The sequence below is a fragment of the Thermobia domestica genome, chromosome 13 (genome assembly GCF_964235325.1).
Source record: "Thermobia domestica chromosome 13, izTheDome1.hap1.1, whole genome shotgun sequence".
In the NCBI taxonomy this organism is placed as follows: Eukaryota; Metazoa; Arthropoda; class Insecta; order Zygentoma; family Lepismatidae; genus Thermobia; species Thermobia domestica.
The window spans coordinates 123,079,190-123,100,007 of NC_137466.1; the positions used below are offsets into that span (position 1 = coordinate 123,079,190).

Below are 20,818 nucleotides of genomic sequence, written 5' to 3' on the forward strand. Positions count from 1 at the left end.
ATTCTTCAAGGCTCATTTTAAGAATTCAAGCTTTTTCTGGTTCCTTAAACTTCTTCGTCCAAGTCTTATGTTCGTCCGTGTACATGGGTGGATTAGATTAAGATGATTGGGGGGGGGCACTCAGGACAATACAATTCACCCAAGGGGGCGCTTGGCTTGAAAAAGTTAAGAACCACTGGATTAAACCATCAGTGTACTATTGATGGCAAAGAATTAATGAAAATTGGATGTTTTTAGCATAACCATCAGTATTATATGAAGATGCTGATTGTTGATATTTTTTCTCCATTTATGAAAAGTGAAAACAAGAAAGTTCTCGCCTAATGCATTTCAGCTACTTTTTGTTGTTACTTTAGTTGTAATATCATTCATACTTAGTAGTAGTTTTCTCTCTCACACACACACTCTCTCTCTCTCTCTCTCTTCACAGCTATGTATTACGTAAATTTCTTCACGCTTTATGAGATAATATATAAGTATTATGACTGTACATGACAAGAAGCTCATCACGAACCATTTGTTTTTATACATAAACGTGTATTTTTAAAAGAATCGTGTTCTTTCTTTCTTAAGGAACGACAGAGTCAAGAACCTTTTAATACAAAAATTAATATTTTATGTTTCGAATCTGATATCATGTCAGATGTCAGTGTTCCACAGGCTATTAAATTTCCGGTAAAGAAATACTCCAATATACTGGCTGCAAATGCGCATCCCTATGCGTGACGGTAATACTCATTTCATATTCGTATTCTCACTAATGTTGGTGGTTATGCATTGTACCTCTGCCAAGCCAGACAATAAGAAACAGTAATAGTAGGTATCATCTTTATTGAATGTAAGTGGACTTTTCAACATCAACGACTATTTCGATATCTATGCTGTATGAGACATGAGTTTAACATGGGGTTTTGACTTACCGGTAATCAAACCTAAGTCTCTCATATCAAAGATGTAAATGCTGATGAAATTAAAGTTAAATCACATGTAAACATTAAACTGTGCTTGCTCTACTATGCGTAAAATTCCGACATATTTTCAAAAGATTTCAAAGAAAACTTGTATTGACTAGATATAATTATGTATATTAAATTATGTATTATAGGAGGATAACAAAAATAATATTTGCTGAGAGGATAGAAGATTATTTCCACCTCGCGAAAAGAATTCATAAAAAGCAATAAAAGTGTATTTTATGCATCACTTAGCATTTAAGAATAATACATGATGTACAAATTTGAGGAGCCAATATTTGTTAATAACAGAAATTTCGTTGCAATATCTCCTATCCGTTTTTTCTTTAATAGTTGTATTCATTTAATTATATGAAGTACAAACTTTATGTAAAGTTCACGTTATACGAAGTGCTCCCATGCGACACTTCACTGTATCTGGTATCGCGTGCCATTGTATGAGTGTCGAATATGGCAGTAGAAAGTACATACAAAATAATAATAATCAATGAGAGAGTGCCTATCTATAATAATTGCTTTCCTTGTAATGCAAATGTTGGGTATTTGTAATACAACGATAGTTTTTCATAAAGTGCTTCTAAAACTGTAAAAAGATCTGGATTAAAGATTCGGATCTTTGATGTAGTAGGCAAAACAGTTCACCTCTCACTGTTAGAGCGCCATTCAGAGATTCGCAAACTAAAAGGAGCCTGTTCATATAAACTGTTCATTATATTTTTACAAGTGGAAGAGGGATGTGGATTTTAAAGCTAAAATCGTATTATCAGTTAAACTAATAGACAAATTATGATTAGCAGTTGAAACGTTACTTTTTATAATTATAATTTTTTTTAAAAGGAATGAGTCATTGTTTCCCTATTATGACGAACATCCTCATTCCCGTCTTGGTCGCTTTGTGTTTAAAAGTAAATTCATATTTAATATCTAATTTATTAAAAAAAACTTCCAGATGCAGCTTGAGAGGCCATGACAGTTAGTAACAACCACAACAACAATAGAAAATGACCTATGTTTAAAAGTATCATCCTGGCATATTCTACTGAGAAAACTGAAGTTTGGAAAATTCAGTTAGGAAGGCTGGTGACCACATTGGAGCCCCGGGCCTCCTAAATGCAATTTTAGAACGCTAGCTACCCTTCGCCTGCTTGGTTTAATTTATTTTAGCATCCTCAATTCGAGAACCATTGGGCTGAATGCTGATTTCAGTCTTCTGCTAGGGGATATTCAATACGGAATAGAAATAGTACTGTACACTCATGTCCAAAATTATTGTCGCATGTCTATAAATATGTTGTTGTAGGAATATAATTTGATAACGAATTCGCCCGATATTTCTTGTAATGTTAGTATGTGTATAATCGGCAGAGACATGTATGTGGCAAATTTCATGTCAAAAGAGCAGTAAATAAGAACAATAAAACGAAAATAAAATTTTCTTGTTCATTTAACAACATTTTGTTTTACTCATTCTAATTTTCATATTTATAATTCTTTTCCTATGAAATTTACCACAAATATACATTTCCCGATTATACACATAGTATCAGTATTAAATGTACCCTGCAAAATCATTCTTACAAGAAGACAGTTATAGATATGCGACAATCAGTTTGGACATGAGTGTACATCTACTGGTAACCCACATTAAGTAGAAACGGATATGTGACTCCGGAATAAATTTCGCAGCTTGGGGAGATCTTCTCCCTGGTCACTGATTGGTTATAAAATATAGGAGTTATATTCAAACTACATGAAAATTTTAAGAATAGCATATTCAAATTAAATGTACATACAAAGAATAGCGTTCATCGTTGCTGTAAATGTTTGTTTTTTGTGTTCAATTCCAGGTTAACAATTGCGCCTTGAAGAATAGATAAGTCTGTATAAAGCCTTATAGGAGCATCTATTCCAACCCTGTGTGCTCCCATAAAATTCAACTTTGTTTATAGGTACAACTTAATGAGAATTACGTTTTCAATTCAGTACATCACAACCGTAAAATCTTATGTATTGCACGAAATATCTTAAGTTCACGATGTTCGGAATGGCGATAGCTTGGTGGAAGTACCATTGGCAAGAGTCCACGTGGTCCACCTTCCATATAGCCTCGTGTTGAAAGAGACGCTAATCTTCAGTCGAACAACCAACAACGATACCTGAGGTTTCTTGTAGATGATTTGATCTTTCCGTTTTTAAAAAAAGTCCGCAATGCATGACATTATTACTATTAGAAATTTTTACTACGTAACTACGAATCAAAAACTATATTATTTTACTACGTAACTACGGGACGATATTTTGCGTCCCGTTTACATTTTTCTCCGGACACCGGATGACTCTTCTAATAATAATAATAATAATAATAATAATAATAATAATAATAATAATAATAATAATAATAATAATAATAATAATAATAATAATGGGCAATCCCGTTGCAGAGACATTCTGGTCACCCTAGTCATGACGCATATATGCTAGTTTGTCAAACCTAATATATCGAGAAATAACTTACGTAGATTAATAATCATTTTTATTGGTGGTGTTACATTATTAAGATATGATTCTTAATAATAAAGAAAAGTATCCGTTTATGTGGCCCTGGGTGGTTTCAAATATTGAAAACACAAAATGAGATAAGAACAGAATGTAAAATATCTTACTTAAATTCATTTGAAGTACTACAGAAAATCTTCGAATGTCCTCGCTGAATTCATTATCCAGTAAATAAAGGGTTAAATGGATAACACACACACAGGCTCGTTTACAATGATTGCATAATTGTCAACAGTCTCACTCGGAGGGGCCCATCTTCTCTTCCAATGTAGCATGTCGGAGCCTCACGGAGTATACTGTTTCATATTCTTATTTTTTTATTGTTATGACACTCTGTTTCCAACGGGGTTTGATAAAATGCTAACTGAATATAGCCTGAAATTAGAGTTAATACTCACAGATCGAGTATTATGAATATTTATAACACAAAGATAAAGTAACTGCTTCACGAATGTTATTTCAGTGGATGCACAAAAGTCTACAATTATATGTTGAAATATTTTAAGATTTTATCTTATGTTTTATAATGTATATGTGTACCAAAACTTTATTTATCGTCTATGTCTCTAGGAAACAAAAAGTTGTTATAAACCCACAGGCATATTAGTTTATTATAAGTATTAAAGTATATAAGACATATTACTGAATCATATTATACTGCGCTGCTGGTAGAGTCAAAGTTAAGGGAAACATAAGATGCTAACCACTCTCTAAGTTAACAGCGCAACAACCTCTCCGGTTCTACGGAAGATTCATAGAACTCTTCTAACACCTTTTCAACATGGATAATACTAGAGACATCACATTGCATGCTGATAAACATAAAAGTTTCCAATATGTCCCGAGACAGGAGAGAGAGCGCAATTTTGTTTTAATTAATTTCAGTTTTCAGAATACTTGTTCACAACACACTTGTGTACATGGTTAGAGCATATTTATATATGACATTTAATGAACTCGCCTGTTGTATAAGTCGAAAAGAAATAACTGTTGCACAGAGCAAGCATGTGCCACAAGCTCTATTAGTTTCCACATTTTCTTGCCCTTCCTTTTCTTCGGAGTCTTCATCATTAAAGTCATCTTCGATTTTTTTTTTTTTTTTAATTGTGACACTGACAGATAAAGCTTCGTACATGTTTGTGAATTCTACAAGTTCTTCCGATAGTTGAGCCTTATCGAGGTTTAACTTTGTTCCAAGTGGTGCAAATGCCTTCTCTGGAAGCCATTCTTTTATTTCGTTGAAACATTTAGGATCTAGCAACCGCAGATCCTTAAGTAATTCAGTAGGAGGTTGAAACCTTTCTTCCACACTGTCCACTGCTAAATTCAAAATCTCATAATAATGTTCCACTTTAAAGAGGTCTGATGGGTTTAACTCTGCCTCCCTCATCAGATGACTTTTCATCAGCAATTCTTTCTTTCTTCAATCTCAATCTCAGTATAATATTCCTTTAATTGCAGATTCCTTGCTTTGGAAAAGTCTTTCGCTTTGTCATATACTTTAACAAATTTTTCATCCTGATGTTGAACTTTCTTGCGTAGCTGTTTACGTAATTTTGCAATTAAATTCCAAAATTCAGAGCTTGCGACTGTAAATATTTTGAGACTGAAACCGTTAACGTGAATAGGTCATTGTACACAGCACGCATCACAATGGTTTGGAATTAACACCATTTATGCAAGAAGGTCTGGGCTTGAAACTTCGTGTCTGCTGGTTGTAACGTCGTTCAGAAACAGTAGGAAAGTCAGAAAACGGTTGTTTGGAAGCCTGTTGCATCTTTTTCTTTCCCTTGATAAATGTGGATATCAATGATCGCATTTAAAGCTCTGTGTGTACTCCACCAACGAGTAGCTCCAATTTTTTGAATGGGACCCCAGGGTAGGGACCCGTTCTGTTTCTTTATGGTGTCGCAATAACTTGTCAAAGACTAACAGAGGGCTCCAGCAGAACTTCGTAAAAGTCAGTCTCATTTCGGCATTCGTGGGGCCCCAATACACATTTAGAGTATCTGGGATCCCATTCTTTATATTTTTGAAATGTATTCTTACTAGGCCACAAGCAAAGGGTCCCAAACAGGACTTTATAATACTGTTAGTTTCATTCCAATAATAGGACCTCAAGACTACATTCAATGCTGGGAGGCAACTAACTCGGGGAACGGAACAAACTATACAACGAGTAACTATGCTCCAACACAGCAGCAGCATGTTTTATCTTATTTTCCATGTTATTCAATATTCATTTTTAATTATATATATATTTAGAGAGGACCCCGGCAGAGATCCCTGCCCTCCTGCCCTGGCCAGTCCGAGCCTGATTGTCAATATACTCTGAATTAATTGATAAACATATACTGGAAATTCGTTTACCAAGTTCAAATAGTCAAGTACACGTATTATGTAAGTAAACATCGAAATTAAATGTTTTCATTAAAAAAAAAAAGAGAGAGAGAGAGATTTCATTATGCATCCATTTGTTCTAGGAGATTTAATATTGAGACTTGATTCCATTTTTCTTGGTTATAAGCAACACTTGATGTTTCTTTTTCTATATCTGCAGTGTAAACAAGATCTCAACGTTGGCAGACTTCCAGTATTGCCGGAATCTTCAAGAACTTTATGTTCGAAGGAACAACATTAGGGACCTGAATGAAATTTGCTATCTGCGGGACCTTCCTAAGCTGCGAAGCTTGTGGCTGGATGAAAATCCGTGTGCAGAAGGAGACCTGTAAGTAAAGTTTCTCTGTTATATGTTGTTTTCCTTTTAACTAGGTTTTGGAACATTGAATTTCTATAAGGTTCTCGCGGATTCTAATTCTGCTGTGATTTATTATATGGCTTTAAGAACAACAATATCTTGGAATTTCATCTTATCTATTTTAAATTACGTAACTCAAAATATTTCCAAAATTTGAGATATGCATAATAATAGGCTATCTCGTCATCTGATTTATATACATCTTTAACATCGAAGATAAATAAATAAACTGGTAGAAATACATAAAAAAATATCCTATAAAAATCCTCCAATTCAAAAGAAATTTGCACTACAGAGTACATATCCAAAGAGGGATATGTCTTACCAGGAATGCTTCCCAATTGAAAAATGAGTTTTGCATAATCTAAGAACAGATTTAGATAGAAGTTTTAGCTACAAGGTGTAATATATCCCGAAGTTCTAGCTATTAACAGGCACAGAGCCGTAGCTAAGGGGGGGCCAGCGGGGCGCCCGCCCCGGGCGCTGACAACAAGGGGCGCCGAACGAGCAAGGAGAAAGAAAAATTTGTGTTGGACATGAATAAAACACGAGTCGCCCCCAGAAAGTATTGGCGCCCTATTAGATCAATATTGCTGTCGGCTATCAATGAAATACGTAGATTTCTTAAAAATTTTCTTGCTCGCTTCGCTCGCAATCCAAAAGTTTAAATAAGTCACAACAAGTTTTTACTTATTACTTAAAGAGTTATAGATGATTTCTTAATGACATGTGGTATACAAGGTGCCGAGTAATGACTTATAGTGTACGCAGGAGCATTTTCAAACTCAGAAACGAGCAAAGTCGTGTTCGGCGTTTTGACAGTGATGAGTTTGCTTAGTTCAAAACGTTTTTCTACCCCTGGGGGCTCAGTGGTAGAGCGTTCACCTCTGGTACTTGGGGTCCCGGATTCGATCCCAGCCCCGCCAAGTGAACTTTGTGGTGGACAAACACCGCGTGCGTGTGTTTTCTCGGGGTTCTCCCGTTTCCTCCCACTTTCTTCATTCCACCATTTCATTCGTTACTCATCATCACCGTCTCCTTTAGCCTAACCGGCATAACCGTGTGACGTAAAAATCAAAGATTCATTTCATTTTTTTTCCTATCCAATCCGATTAATCACGACGCAGTGGAGCCAAGGCACTGAATTCTTGGCAAAAATAAGAATTCGCAATATGAAGCAGAAAATTGAAAAAAAAAAAACAATTAGTTTGGTGTGTGCAGTGGCTACAATAATGTTATTTCGACATTATTTTATCAAAAACATAGAGTGTTACATCATAAAAGGAAATATTCCTTATATTCGCACCTAAATAATATAACAGATTATATGATTGGCATAAACAAACGCGTGGGCAATATGCTTTGATTTGGCAACTTACGATTGACTTACATTCTTACGCATGAAAGGAAAAAGTGTACTTATTCTTTTTACAACTGAAGAGTAATAAAATTGAAGAAAAGTTCTTGCTTCTCAAAATTATTTCCAAGTTGTGGAGGATTCGTTATGACAATGAAGATGCAAGGACGCTTCAATACATAAAAATTATCTGATCACAAGTTCTCGATATATTATCAGATGTATTAAACATATGATTTACAAGCATCAGTAACCTGTTCAGCTTGTTTCATATATTGCATCGTGCATTACGTGGGCTGATTTCAGGGCTTGATTGGAACACTCTGAGCTGGAGCGAGCGGAGGCTCATTACAGTTGATTCCAATGTCACTTCTGTGCACGCATCGCATCACAAAAAAACGCAATACTGAATTGATCAACACCATTTTAAATATGGTTCTACCTTATGGTCCATAGATTGTTTGGCAAACATTGACGTTTCAAAGTATCGCCACCATTAATCACACATGTTTGACTAGAGTTTAGTTCTGTTGGCGAATGCCAGAGAAGTATGATTGGATGTTGGTAACAAGATGGGTCCTAGGGGGCGAAGCACCAAGTAGGTTTGGCGGCAAAATTCTCAGAATCGATCTATATTCAACTTTGTCACTGCGTGCATGGGGATCACACGTCTAATAAAACACTTGCTCTCACATTCATCCCACCTCAATTCAAAAGCAGCATTGCATCCAAAATGCGGTTTTCCTCAAACATTTTCATGCGCTATATTTCCCAAAAGTGCAAATATGTGCAGCTTTTCACTTTGCATACAGTAAGAACAATGTTTCCGCTACGATATATTAAAAATCACAGACAAAATTATTATGCCATATTTTCTACTAAAATGCCATTCTATTGTTTGACTACAGTTTATATGCTTTCAGTACCACAGCATTTTCCAAATATGATATTAAGTAGGGGATTACCATAGGGATATGATACTGATATTAACATCATTCCAAATATGATTATTGATAACACATTACCTCAACATTCTAAATATACAAAACGATACATACATGTCGGTCGTGTCACCATGTTTACCAGTCACGGAATATCTACACGCAATATAGGAATAGTCACATTCAAAGTCAATTTCCTATCTTCTGTCACTAAGCAGTACCTTTCCTGCTTCGGTGGATAACCAAATTTACACGTCCCATGAATTCATTGTAAATAGCTATCACTTCTTTTCCTGCACACTATCTTCTGTGTACACTATTAAGGTTTCATTATAGCAAATTATATCAAGTCAATCTTTTACTTCATTCTTCGAGTTTTTGCTAAGAATTGCCTGGTTTGGCCCCACTGTGCGACGTTGAGAATGAAGGTATGAAAGTGAGAAGAGTGAAGAGACACATTCAAGCTGCTGTTTGCGCGAGAATATTAAAAATAAAAGTAAACGAGGGAAACAATAATATTTTCGAACTTCAAGCAGTTGTAGAATAAGGGCTTAAGGGATCAGAACTTAGCCCGACGAAGTTCGACTTTTTTACACATACTAATCACTACCAATGATTTATTTTAAAATTCCATTGACATATCAAATGCTTCCAATTTGGAGGAATTTATTGAGGTCATTTTTCATCAACTTTTTATATCGGTACCATATTATTTTGTGTATGCGTGTCTAGTTGTGTGATGTTTTTATCTATCTACATACATACAAAACGTAAGTACACACATTCTTCATATATGTACGCGTTAGTGTATTTTAATATGTTAATTAATAATAAGTACCTTAAATTCGGAACTTTCATTCATTAAGAAATTAAGTAATTACCATAATTTCAGACATATGTAGTAGCCAAAGTATATTTTGGATTTTAAGTACAAACATTGAACATATTCTTCACCTCCATCGATCAATATTTAGAAATTCACAAAGAAGGATCCTTCTGAATTTCCATTACATTTCACAAAATATTTTTTACCGTTAAGAGATCGAAATTAACATACTATTGATGTGGTCACATACAGAATAAAATTTAAAAAATTACAATTATTACTGGAAATTAATACTGTCACCCATTTGGAACAATTTAAAAGCACATAGTTTTTAATGTATTTGGTCTAGGAATTAATTCGTGCGAGTGGACAAGAGATGGCGCAACGAACGGAGCGTCCCACAGTTCCGTGTATCCACACATGTGTTGCAAACCCCTGTCATCGCGTATCGTTCGTAGTATAGGGCAGTGGATTAAAGCGTCAACAACACCAGTTTGTAGTTAAGTGAACATGGCGCAATTTGTGCCTGATAAAGTGTTTTTGCGGGGTGTCCTGCTGCATTACTTTAACATGCAGAAAAGTGCGACTGAAAGTCATCGTATTTTGGTGAAAGTGTATGGTGACCATGCTCTAGCTGAGCGAACGTGTCAGAAGTGGTTTGCACGGTTTAGAAGTGGTGATTTCGGCTTGGCAGACCAAGAGCGAGCTGGACAGCCAAAAAAATTTCAAGACGAAGAATTGACAGCATTGCTCGAGCAGGATTCGTGTCAAACGCAGGAACAACTTGCAGCAGCATTAGGCGTTGATCAAACAACAGTCTCCAAACGCTTGAAAGCCATGGGAATGATTCAAAAGATGTCACATTGGGTTCCACATGAATTGAAAGACAGAGACGTTGAAAGACGAAAAACCATTTGCGTATTGCTGCTTCAACGACAGAGCAGAAAGGGGTTTCTGCGTCGAATTATTACGGGTGATGAGAAGTGGATCCATTACGAGATCCCTAAACGAAAAAAGGCCTGGGTGAAACCATGTGAACCAGGTCGATCACAATCAAAACGAGATATTCACTGTGCAAAGGTTATGCTGTGCATATGGTGGGATATGAAAGGTGTGGTGTACTATGAGCTGCTGCAACCGGGTGAAACTATGAATGGAGAACGTTATCGACGACAATTAATGCGTTTGAAGCAAGCTCTGGCCAGAACACGACCAGAATGGGAGAACAGACATGATAAACTTATTGTTCAACATGATAACGCTCGCCCACATGTCGCAAAACCGGTCAAAACCTATTTAGAAAATGTCGGATGGGAAGTTTTACCCCACCCGCCGTATTCACCAGACGTTGCTCCTTCGGACTACTACTTGTTCGATTGCATGAACAACGATTTGATTGGACAGCGGTTTACTTCTTCAGAAGATATCGAAACATGGGTCTCTGACTGGATCGCTTCCAAGGATGAGGACTTCTTTCGCCACGGAATCCGTACATTGCCTGACAGATGGGCGAAAGTGGTGGTTAGCGATGGACAATATTTTTCTTAAGGTATTTATGTATTTTGTGTTTGTACTACAGCTTCAATATGTGCGTACCAACCGCACGAATTAATTCCTAGACCAAATATTAAAATTTCATTTCTTATCAATAGTATGAAATGTTGTAAATAGTAGTAACTTTCCATAACTGTTCTAGCGAATTTGTATACAACCAAAGGTAGTTTTGTCAAGTTTAACAAAAAGTCCAAAATAAGACTCTCGAAAGCAGCTCTTATTTGGAAAAGGATACATAATGATCGTTTTTGGTTGTTGTAATGGTCTTTCCAAGAAGATTAATAAAAATTCAGCGTAACAACAAAAGCTGCTTTTCTTATATAATGATTGCTAAAGTGAGTGTAGGGGCGCTGAATTCTACTTCGCCCCGGGCGCAGAAATCTCTAGCTACGGCTCTGAACAGGCATAAATAATCAAGTTATGGTATAATAAAGATTTTGGACAAGTGAACCCGGACTTTCAAAGGCATTTAAGAAATATATATTTAAAAATTATTAACATTATACCCACTATAGAGGCTATTCAAAGGCATTATCATCAATGTTGTAAGTAGTACAGTGGTTCTAACTCTGTATGCACTTATATATATACACGAGGTGTGGCAATTAAATAACGAGACGTGACATAAATGTGATGTATTGCAAAGAAAGTTACAATTGACTGTTATCTCCTTCAATATACTCCCCTCCCCTATCTATACACCGCTGCATACGTGCCTTTCATTGTCCAAAGCAATGCTGTAGGTCATCAGGCGTCACCCTGTTCAACGATTCTACCGTTTTTCGTTTCACCTCTTGCACAGACTGAAAATTTGTTCCCTTCAATGCACTTTTCACTTTTAGGAATAGATAAAAGTCATAGGGAGCCAGGTCTGAGGGATACGGAGGATGGTCGAGCACAGGAATGCGCTTGGCTGCTAAAAACTGCTTCACAGAAAGGGCACTATGGGCAGGCACGTTGTCTTGTTGGAGGATCCATGCATCGTTCTTCCACAAATCTGGTCTCTTCTTCCTTATTCTTTCCCTCAGCTTGATTGGGACTTCTTTGTAGTAGATCTGATTCACCGTTTGACCCTGAGGCACCCATTCAGTCATGTTGATACCCCTGATATCGAAAAAAAAACAAAAAAAAAACATGAGCATTGCCTTCGCTTTCGAGTTGCTCATTCGCCCTTTTTCATTCTTGGCGGTGTGGGAATCTTCCAGTGCATGGATTGACATGACGCTCAGTCTCAGGGCCATACTGGAAAATCCATGTTTTATCACATGTGATGACACGTGTTAGCAAGTCTGGTTCTGCTTTGAGTCGTTCTATGACGTCACAGCAAATGGTCTTTCGAATGTCTTTTTGTTCCTGAGAGAGGTTTTTCGGGACAATTTTTGCACAAACTTTTGTCATGTTTAAATTGTGATGCAAAATTTGTCTTACTGTCATTTTGTTACTGTTCGTCATGTCTGCGATAGTGCAAATGCTCAAACGTCTGTCTTTCCGCACAAGTTTATTAATTTTTTGAACATTTTCGTCCGTTCTTGAAATCAAAGGGCGGCCGGCTCGTTCATCATCTTCAACCTCCTCCCTACCTTCTGAAACTCGTTTGTGCCATTCGAAAACTCGCGCACGTGACATAGTATTATTATCATACACCTCTTTTAACATTGCACAGCATTCCGTTGGTGTTTTTTTTTTTTTTTTTTTTAATTTCACCAGAAATTTCATGTTAATGCGCTGCTCAACTTTACTGCTCACCATGATTCCGGCACTACTACAGAACAGTCTAATTCATGCAAGCCTGCAAAGAAAAGAAAAGCTTTCAGAATCATGAAACAAACAGTGGCTGCTCATGAAGGTTCAAGATCAACAAAACATCATTAGCTTTCTCCCCCCCCCCCACGATCCTTCGCGACAGGTGGGCAGTCTCGTTATTTAATTGCCACACTTCGTATATATATATATATATATATATATATATATATATATATATATATATATATATATATATTGACATAGTAGTGTTACAAACTTCAACAGTTATTTAAGAAGATTAACTGCTATAGCTACGCGTGGCTAAGCGGTTAGCGTACGCGTCTTTGGCGCGAGAGACCCGGGTTCGATTCCCGGCGGGAGCTCATGTGGTTCGGATTCCACGTTAATCAGTAGGTCCACGTCTCATATAGCCTCGCTGCTGAAAGGGACGCTAAACTGAAATTCAGCTCAGCTCAGCTGCTATAGCTACGATCCATAGATTGCAAAATACAGTGTCCGTCCCAAAAAATAAGCAGAATGATGTGTTCGCGCTGACGCGGACAGATGGAGTGAGTCAATTTGTGGCAGGAAATGTGGAGGGATTCTTGCGGAAGCAACGCGAGCCACGTCGGTTACGTGCGTGCCGATACAGTGTGCGAATCGCTCCTAGACTGAGCTCCTGTTCACCTTCATTTAATGACTTCACAATGCCATGTTCAATGGAGCACGATATGCGATCAAAGTTTGTGTTAGGCTTGTAGACCACGATCAGGATTAATGATGCTTATAGGGATGTACCAATGTTCCAAGGAGTGAATTTCTGCTGGCACAAGATGTTCCGGGAGGGCGAGAAGAGGTTGACGACCTAGAACTCCTTGGACATCCATCAATGACACTCTGCGACAAAATGTGTAAAAATGCGAGCAAAATCAATTCCTATCGATACCTGGGTGTCAGTCTGTTTAGCAGAAGAGTACAATATTCTGAACACCCAGTATATTTCATTCTTACAAATGATTTAACGATGAAAAGGTATGTGCCAGTATCGTTCTCAAGGTGCTGTCGGAACATCTCGCGTGAACAGTTGTAGTGAAAATAACTCGGATTTTATATATATATATAGATATAGATATAGATAGATATAGAGAACGTGGTTACTGGTGACGAAACATGAATCTTTGAGTACAACCCCGAGTCAAAAGGCAAAGTGCAGAGTAGCGCATGAAGGCTTTTCGGCGTTCGAAAAAAGCAAGGATGAGTTAAGGGTCCCGGGTGAAGGCGATGCTCATCGTCTTTTTCAACTCAAAAGATCTTATCCACAAAGGGTTTGTGCCGCAGGGGCAAACAGTGAACAATAAGTTTTATGTGGAATTCCTCGAATGGCTGCGGAAAAGAATGCAACGCGTCAGGAAGGAAACATCTGCCAACTGGAGGTTGCACCACGAAACGCACCGTCCTATACCACCTTCCTCGTGATCGAGTACCTGGCCAAGTAGAAGGTGGCAGTACTGCTCAGTCAGTGTACGGTCCCGTTTTGGCACCGCTGGACCTCTATTTGTTTCCAAGAATAAAAAGGAGCTTGAAAGGCAATCATTTCGGAACACTAGATAACGTAAAAATAGACGGTGACGAGGTGTCTGAACGAGATTCCAGGAAGCGTACAGCGACTGGCAGAGGTGCTACGAACGGTGTGTGAAGAATTTTAGTAATTTGTACGAGTACTTTGATCTGCAATAAATTTCTTTTCCTGGATTTATTGTACTAATTTTTGGACATAAGTTGTACACGAGAATAAGTTATGTTTTATGACGAAGTAACTAGAAACAGGACTATTCTAACTTAAAGTACAAAGGTATGTATGGTGATTGAATAGTGTTGTCGAAATATATATGTAAATACATGAATAGTACAGTCAAAAAATTCGTGAATTGGTACATAGAATATAGGCAACCAGTAGAACAGATGTCATAGTTGCTGTGCTCGGCGTAAACGTCCACACATACACAGACCCATACTGACCTTCAAAATAGTACCGGTGGCAGGGATACACTTTTGCCAACGCTCCTGGAGCCGTTGAAAACATTTTTGAAAAATATTGGCATTAGCAGACATCTCTCATAGGGTAGTATGATGTCTTCGAGAGAATGAAAGTGACATACACGTAACTTAGCTTTCAAGCGGGGAAAGATATCGAAATCGCATGCTACGAGATCGTTTGAGATGGAGGTTGTGCTAAAAAGGTGATCTGCTGCCTTGCTAGCTCCTGGACAAGAATAGAGGCTTGTCGTGCAGCAACATACATTTTTTCCTGCACCAAAGTTCAGAACGCTTACGACGAATTGACCCATGTACGCAGGGAAGGATCTCTTTGTAGGTAGTCTTGTTGACAAGTGCTCCTTGTGGGATGAATTCCACGTGAACAATTCTCTCCATGTCGAAAAACAGTTAAAGCATCACTTTCCCTTTTGAACTGTCTTGTCTCAGGTTTTTGTGTTTTGGAGATAATAGCAATTTCCAGCTGGTTGCTTGTCTCGTTAGCTGTGGATCGTACAGGAAACATCATGTTTCATCTCCTGTTATTATCCAGTTCCATCTGTGTCAGCACTAATGATCAGGTCACTGCAAGTGGTCATCCGCTCTTCACGTTGGTCTTGTGTCAGAATGCATGACACATATGGTGCCGGGTGAACACGCGACATGTTCAAGTTGCCCGTCAGAATGTGACACGTATCATGGCTGATCCGTACTGTTGCTGCGATGTCGTCTACCGACTAGGAGCGGTTAGCGCGCACCACCATTGCAACTTCTTCGATCTTGCGTTCAATCTGTTGGCCGAAAGAGTATTGTTTCTAAACTGTTGTTCCCCTGCGGAAACCGTTGGTGCCACTTAAACAGAGTACTGCGGCCCAAAGCGTTGTCATCGTACACTTGCCTGATCATCTGCAACGTATGTAGCGGATTTGCCTAGTTTTTGGCATAACTTGATGTTTGCCCGTTGCTGAAACTGCATCATTCTCCAAGTCCGCCGCAGCGCATTAAACTCCTTTCACAACAGAGACTGTACGTCTGTTTACACCTGCGCGCACACACGCCTCTTGCTGGGTCGAGAGACGAAATTCCACTGCTTCCTTCAGGATATCACTTATCATCTGTGCACCACTAGCGCTACACTGCGTCCAGTTCACGAACTTGTTGATTGTAGTTGTATATGTAGTGGGTGTCTGGCTTTGAGCTTTAACATTACACAACAGTATAACTTTGCATACATTTATGTTGAAATGATTTTTTTTTTTTTTTTTTTTTGTATGGTACTAACAACTGTAGTCATTTACATTACAAGAATTGTAGTCGACGTGACACGCATGGCCGTATAATGCATAATTTCCAAGGTGGCGGAGGGACGATTCAGCATAAAGTTTTCTGCATTATTTTACTGGCAGAAAATGAATCTGTGAAGCTTGTTCTATATGCTTTTGCACGTGAATTCAATCTTCGACGTTACGACAATGTTCCTTTCTATATGAGTATTGTTAAGTGGGATAAAGAACTGAGAGAAACTAGAAGTCTTGTATCGGAGCGCGGGAAGGACGCGAATCGAAAGGTATCAGTGGAAAACATTGAAATGATTCGCACTACCTTCACAAGAAGTCCAAGAAAATCAATCATACGTGCAAGTTTAGAGCTCAACATTCCTCGGTTTAATGTCCATGACATTGTGCACAAAAGGTTGCGTCTACGAGCGTACAACATACATGAAGGAATTTATTCTGATTGTAAACCTAAAAGATAGACCAAATGTTAAGCGCAATTGACAACGACAATGCTTTTCTGGTCAGTGTATGCTTTTATTATTATTATTATTATTATTATAAAGCTACCTTCATATGTGTGGCAAAATCAACAAACATAATTGTTGTATTTCGGGGAGTGACAAGTCTCATGAGTTTCGTGAAATTATGAGAGACTCGCCAAAAGTTAATGTGTGGTTTGGATTAATGCAACAAGACAATAGGCCGTTCTTTTTTGCTGAACAAACAGTGACAGAAACGATAGACATGTTTCAGCATTACACTGGGCCTCAGATGACTCCAGAAACTATTTTTCAACAAGATTGAGCCCCGACACATTTTGATTTCATTGTTTGAGAGTTCCTCGATGAGCATTTTTTTTTTGAAGATGGATAAGAAGAGGATTGAACCAATTGCTTGGCCTCTGTACTCGCTGGATATTTCCCCCTAAACTTTTTTTATTTTGGGGTTTGTCAAGACCAAGTCTACAGTATGCCTGTCGACAACTTAGAGGATCTGCATACCAGAATTCATCAGACAACTAAGAATGTAACTCTTCAAATGCTAGTGAATACCTGGATAAAATTTGGAATATCTGTTCGACATCTGCTGTGCCACTGGGTGTGTGGAGGGAAGGGGGATCATCGAGGTTGTGTGAAGTGAAAAACATGAGTTTTTATACCAAAGTATGCGTTTTGGTAATAAAATTCGCTCTTTTATAATAATAAAGGTCTAAGCCGGACACGCTATCTATATATAGGGTGTACCAGGAGGAAGGGGCATTATTTTGGGAAGTGGCAGTATAGATGATTCTAAGCAAAAAGGTTCATATGAACATTGGTCCTAATCTCGACGGTTTGAGAGCTACAGGTGTGAACCATTTTGGACTTTGTTGCGTATTGGTCACCCTGTAGTTATTCTATAGATGTGAAATATAGCGGATTTGAAAGACGATGGAATGTCCTTTCCAACGGTATGCAACACGTGGCAGTGGTATCTTTGGAAGGGAAGCTATTGAGGGAAATTTGGGAAAGTTAAGGTTATTTAAAGAAATTGGATGGCAATACTGATTCCCAAATATCCCTCAATAACATATCTTCCAAAGATGCCACAGCCGCATGTTGCATACCTTTGGGAGGGCCATTCCGTCACCTTTCAAATCCGCTATGTCCCACCTCTGTAGAATAACTACAGGGTGAGCAATATGCAATATAAAGTCTAAAATAGTTTACAATCTGTAGGTCTGAAACCGTTGAGAATAGGACCCATGTTCATATAAACTTTTTTTCTTAGAATCACCCATACTAGCATTTTCCGAAGTATTGCCCCTTCTTCCTGGGACACCCTATATATATATATATATATATATATATATATATATATATATATATATATATATATATATATATATATATATATATATAGGTAGATAGATATTAATATGCCCTTGTAAGTTTTAAACTAATAGACAAAAAACGCTGAAATTTTGTACAGTGCAAATATCGGTAAGCGGTGATTTATCCAGAATTTTGAACCTAGGGGTGTTCAAAAATCGGGGGGGGGGTGCAATCTTGCATTGAGGTCGTATACTATTATCGTCTTTTTAATTATTATTATTATTATTATTATTATTATTTATTTATTTATTTATTTATTATTTTTTTTTACAAACTTTAAAATTCGTTTATGCAACGAACGCTTGCATTGGATTTCCTTCCTCAGCCAGGGCCAATTAGCGTCGACTTTCTCATGCTTGGTGTGACGTCTAGATGAAGTCGTTGGCAATCGATTGATCAAACTTTGTGACGACAGTAGTCTTGTTAAGATTGATTTCCACTCAATCTTGCGTTGCATGCTTTTCTTGAAAATTTATCTTATCGAAAGTAAGTTGTTTTACTCTATTAATACTTAAAAACAAAAACTCAAAGTCTTTTTAAAATCAAAATAGCAAGATTTTTAATGGTGTCTTCCCGTTCTGCCTAAAGGCTCTCCAGTACTTTCTAGAAAATATTTTAAATGATCTTATCTTTAGACAGAACGGGATTTCCTCAATAGGATTTTTCTTTAGAAATTAAAGCAGATTCTGTAAAAAGAATAACTATTTCTTTAAGTTTTATCATAAATTTTAGATGTTATACTACTTGTTCTTCTCGGAAAAATGACTAGATACAGTTCTGTTATTAACAGTGTTATTCACATCTATTTTGGTAAAAATGAATGTGATTTTAAAAAAAAGCTACCTGCAGAGAAGTGGAAAATTGATTGACTCAGTTGCAAGAAAGCCGTTTGACATTGTAGCTGAAACGAAGATAAAACAAACTTAATTCGGTCTAGAAGAAGTCATTTCACAACAAAATTTTATTCAGTTTTCCAGTAGTTCACCTCCAACATGCAAAGGTTCGGAGTCAGGGGCAGCTTTAGAATTTTAATTTTGGGTATACCCGCTCCCTCACGTATGGATACATGTGCATATTTGATTGATTAATAACAAGAGGAAAGTACATTTACAGTAGCAGTTGATGCTGTTTATTAAATAATTACTTACCATTAATATAAAAAGTGGAAAATATATTTACTCTTTATTGTATCTTTTAGTGTTTATATATTTTTCAAAATTTTTGTGTAGGCCTTTGCTTACCCGCTAAAGCCACCACTGCTCGCAGTACGTAAAAGGTGCCACAGTTCATATCCTCAAGACATGTTTGGCCATATATTAAGCAAACAATGCAAAAGGATGAGTAAGACGGTCATTATCCCCAATTATCTGACCTTTTGATTTGATAGAAAATACAAAAAACATACAAGTATTTCAATATTGATATTGATATTTTGTATTGGTGCTATTTACATTGACAATATAAATATGAAAATAAAAGTATAAATGATACTATTGCAGATAGTATAGGATTATGTATATAAGACAAATCAGCTGATAAGGTGATGCCGAAAAAGGAGTTGTGATGCAGAACACTAACATTCTTTCTTAGGAGTCGCCTTATGCATCCTCTTGCATTGTTTACTTAATATATGGCCAAACATGTCTTGAGGATGTCAACTGTGGCACCTTTTACTTACTGCGACTCTTCGCATGTTAGAGATGATCTACTGAAAAATTGAATAAAATCTTGATGTGAAATAATTTGATGTTATACCGAATTAAGTTTATTTTATGTTCGTTTCAGTTACAATGTTAAACGGCTTTCTTGTAACTGAGTCAATCAATTTTTGCATTTGCCCGCAGGTATTTTAAATTTAAAAAAAAATCACATTCATCTGTATCAAAGTAGATGTGAATAACACTGTTGATAAAGAACTGTATCCTCATTTTTTTCGAGAAGAACAAGAAGAATTACATCTAAAATTGATTATGAAACTTAAAGAAATAGTTATTCTTTTTACAGTCTTTGTAAGAATTACCAAACATATTATTACGAATCCAGGACAAAATTCAAGAGGACAAACCCCAAGGAAAATTCAGGCAAAACGAACTAAATTCGAGCGACAGAATCATAGGCGCAGATTAATAAAAGAATGATTATTTTTTCTTCAACTGCTGTGCATCTAAAATGTTATCTGAAATTCTTCACTTTACGGAAACAACATTTTTTTTAATCCTAAAAACTCAATAAAAGACGTAAGACTGTTATATTAAGAATATATTTCACATATTGATCTTTGCTTTAAAAAAATCTTGATCAGTATTTCAGAATTAAAATAAATATTTATACATTACTCAAAATAAAAGACTATTATATGCTACCGCGCAAGAACGACATTTTAAAAGTCAAATAGCATCACAGTTACTTTTCGTAATTAAAATGAATGGTCTTACTGTAATATGCTAAACGTATTTCAAATGCATTAAAGGTATAATAAATGGGAATCCCCAGAACTTTTCATATTGAATTGAATTGAATTGTTCTTTTAGTTCAGCGGCGAGGTTCAGCCGGAGGCTGCTCTGCCACCTAACCCTTGTCATCATTAAAAAGAAAGTAAAAAAGAAGATAAAAACAACAACATAACATGGTACATTCAATAATACTAATGATAAACAAAACACTCATATTTGGGAGACCTGGGTTCGATTCCCGGCGGGAGCTCATGGTTCGGATTCCACGTTAATCAGTAGGTCCACGTCTCATATAGCCTCGCTGCTGAAAGGGGCGCTAAACTAAAATCAACTCAACTCAAAACACTCATATCAATTTCATACTGTATTAAACCTTTCATGCGTGGCAATGCTTTGTCTCTGGTCTCTAAATAATAATGTTTGGAGTGATGATTTAATTTAATTGTACGGTTTGTCAGTGATTGACTTCAA

General features: G+C 37.0%; 1 protein-coding gene across 6 annotated transcripts in view; it reads left to right on the top strand.

Annotated features, from left to right (window-relative positions):
- LOC145668473 (uncharacterized) overlaps positions 1-20,818 on the top strand; it is a 269,194-nt gene that overhangs the window by 169,605 nt on the left and 78,771 nt on the right. For all 6 annotated transcript variants that reach the window (XM_081736397.1, XM_081736394.1, XM_081736396.1 and 3 more), the window contains exon 3: positions 6,091-6,258. In XM_081736397.1, the coding sequence (XP_081592523.1) occupies positions 6,091-6,258 (168 nt within the window). The remainder of the gene's footprint in view (positions 1-6,090; positions 6,259-20,818) is intronic.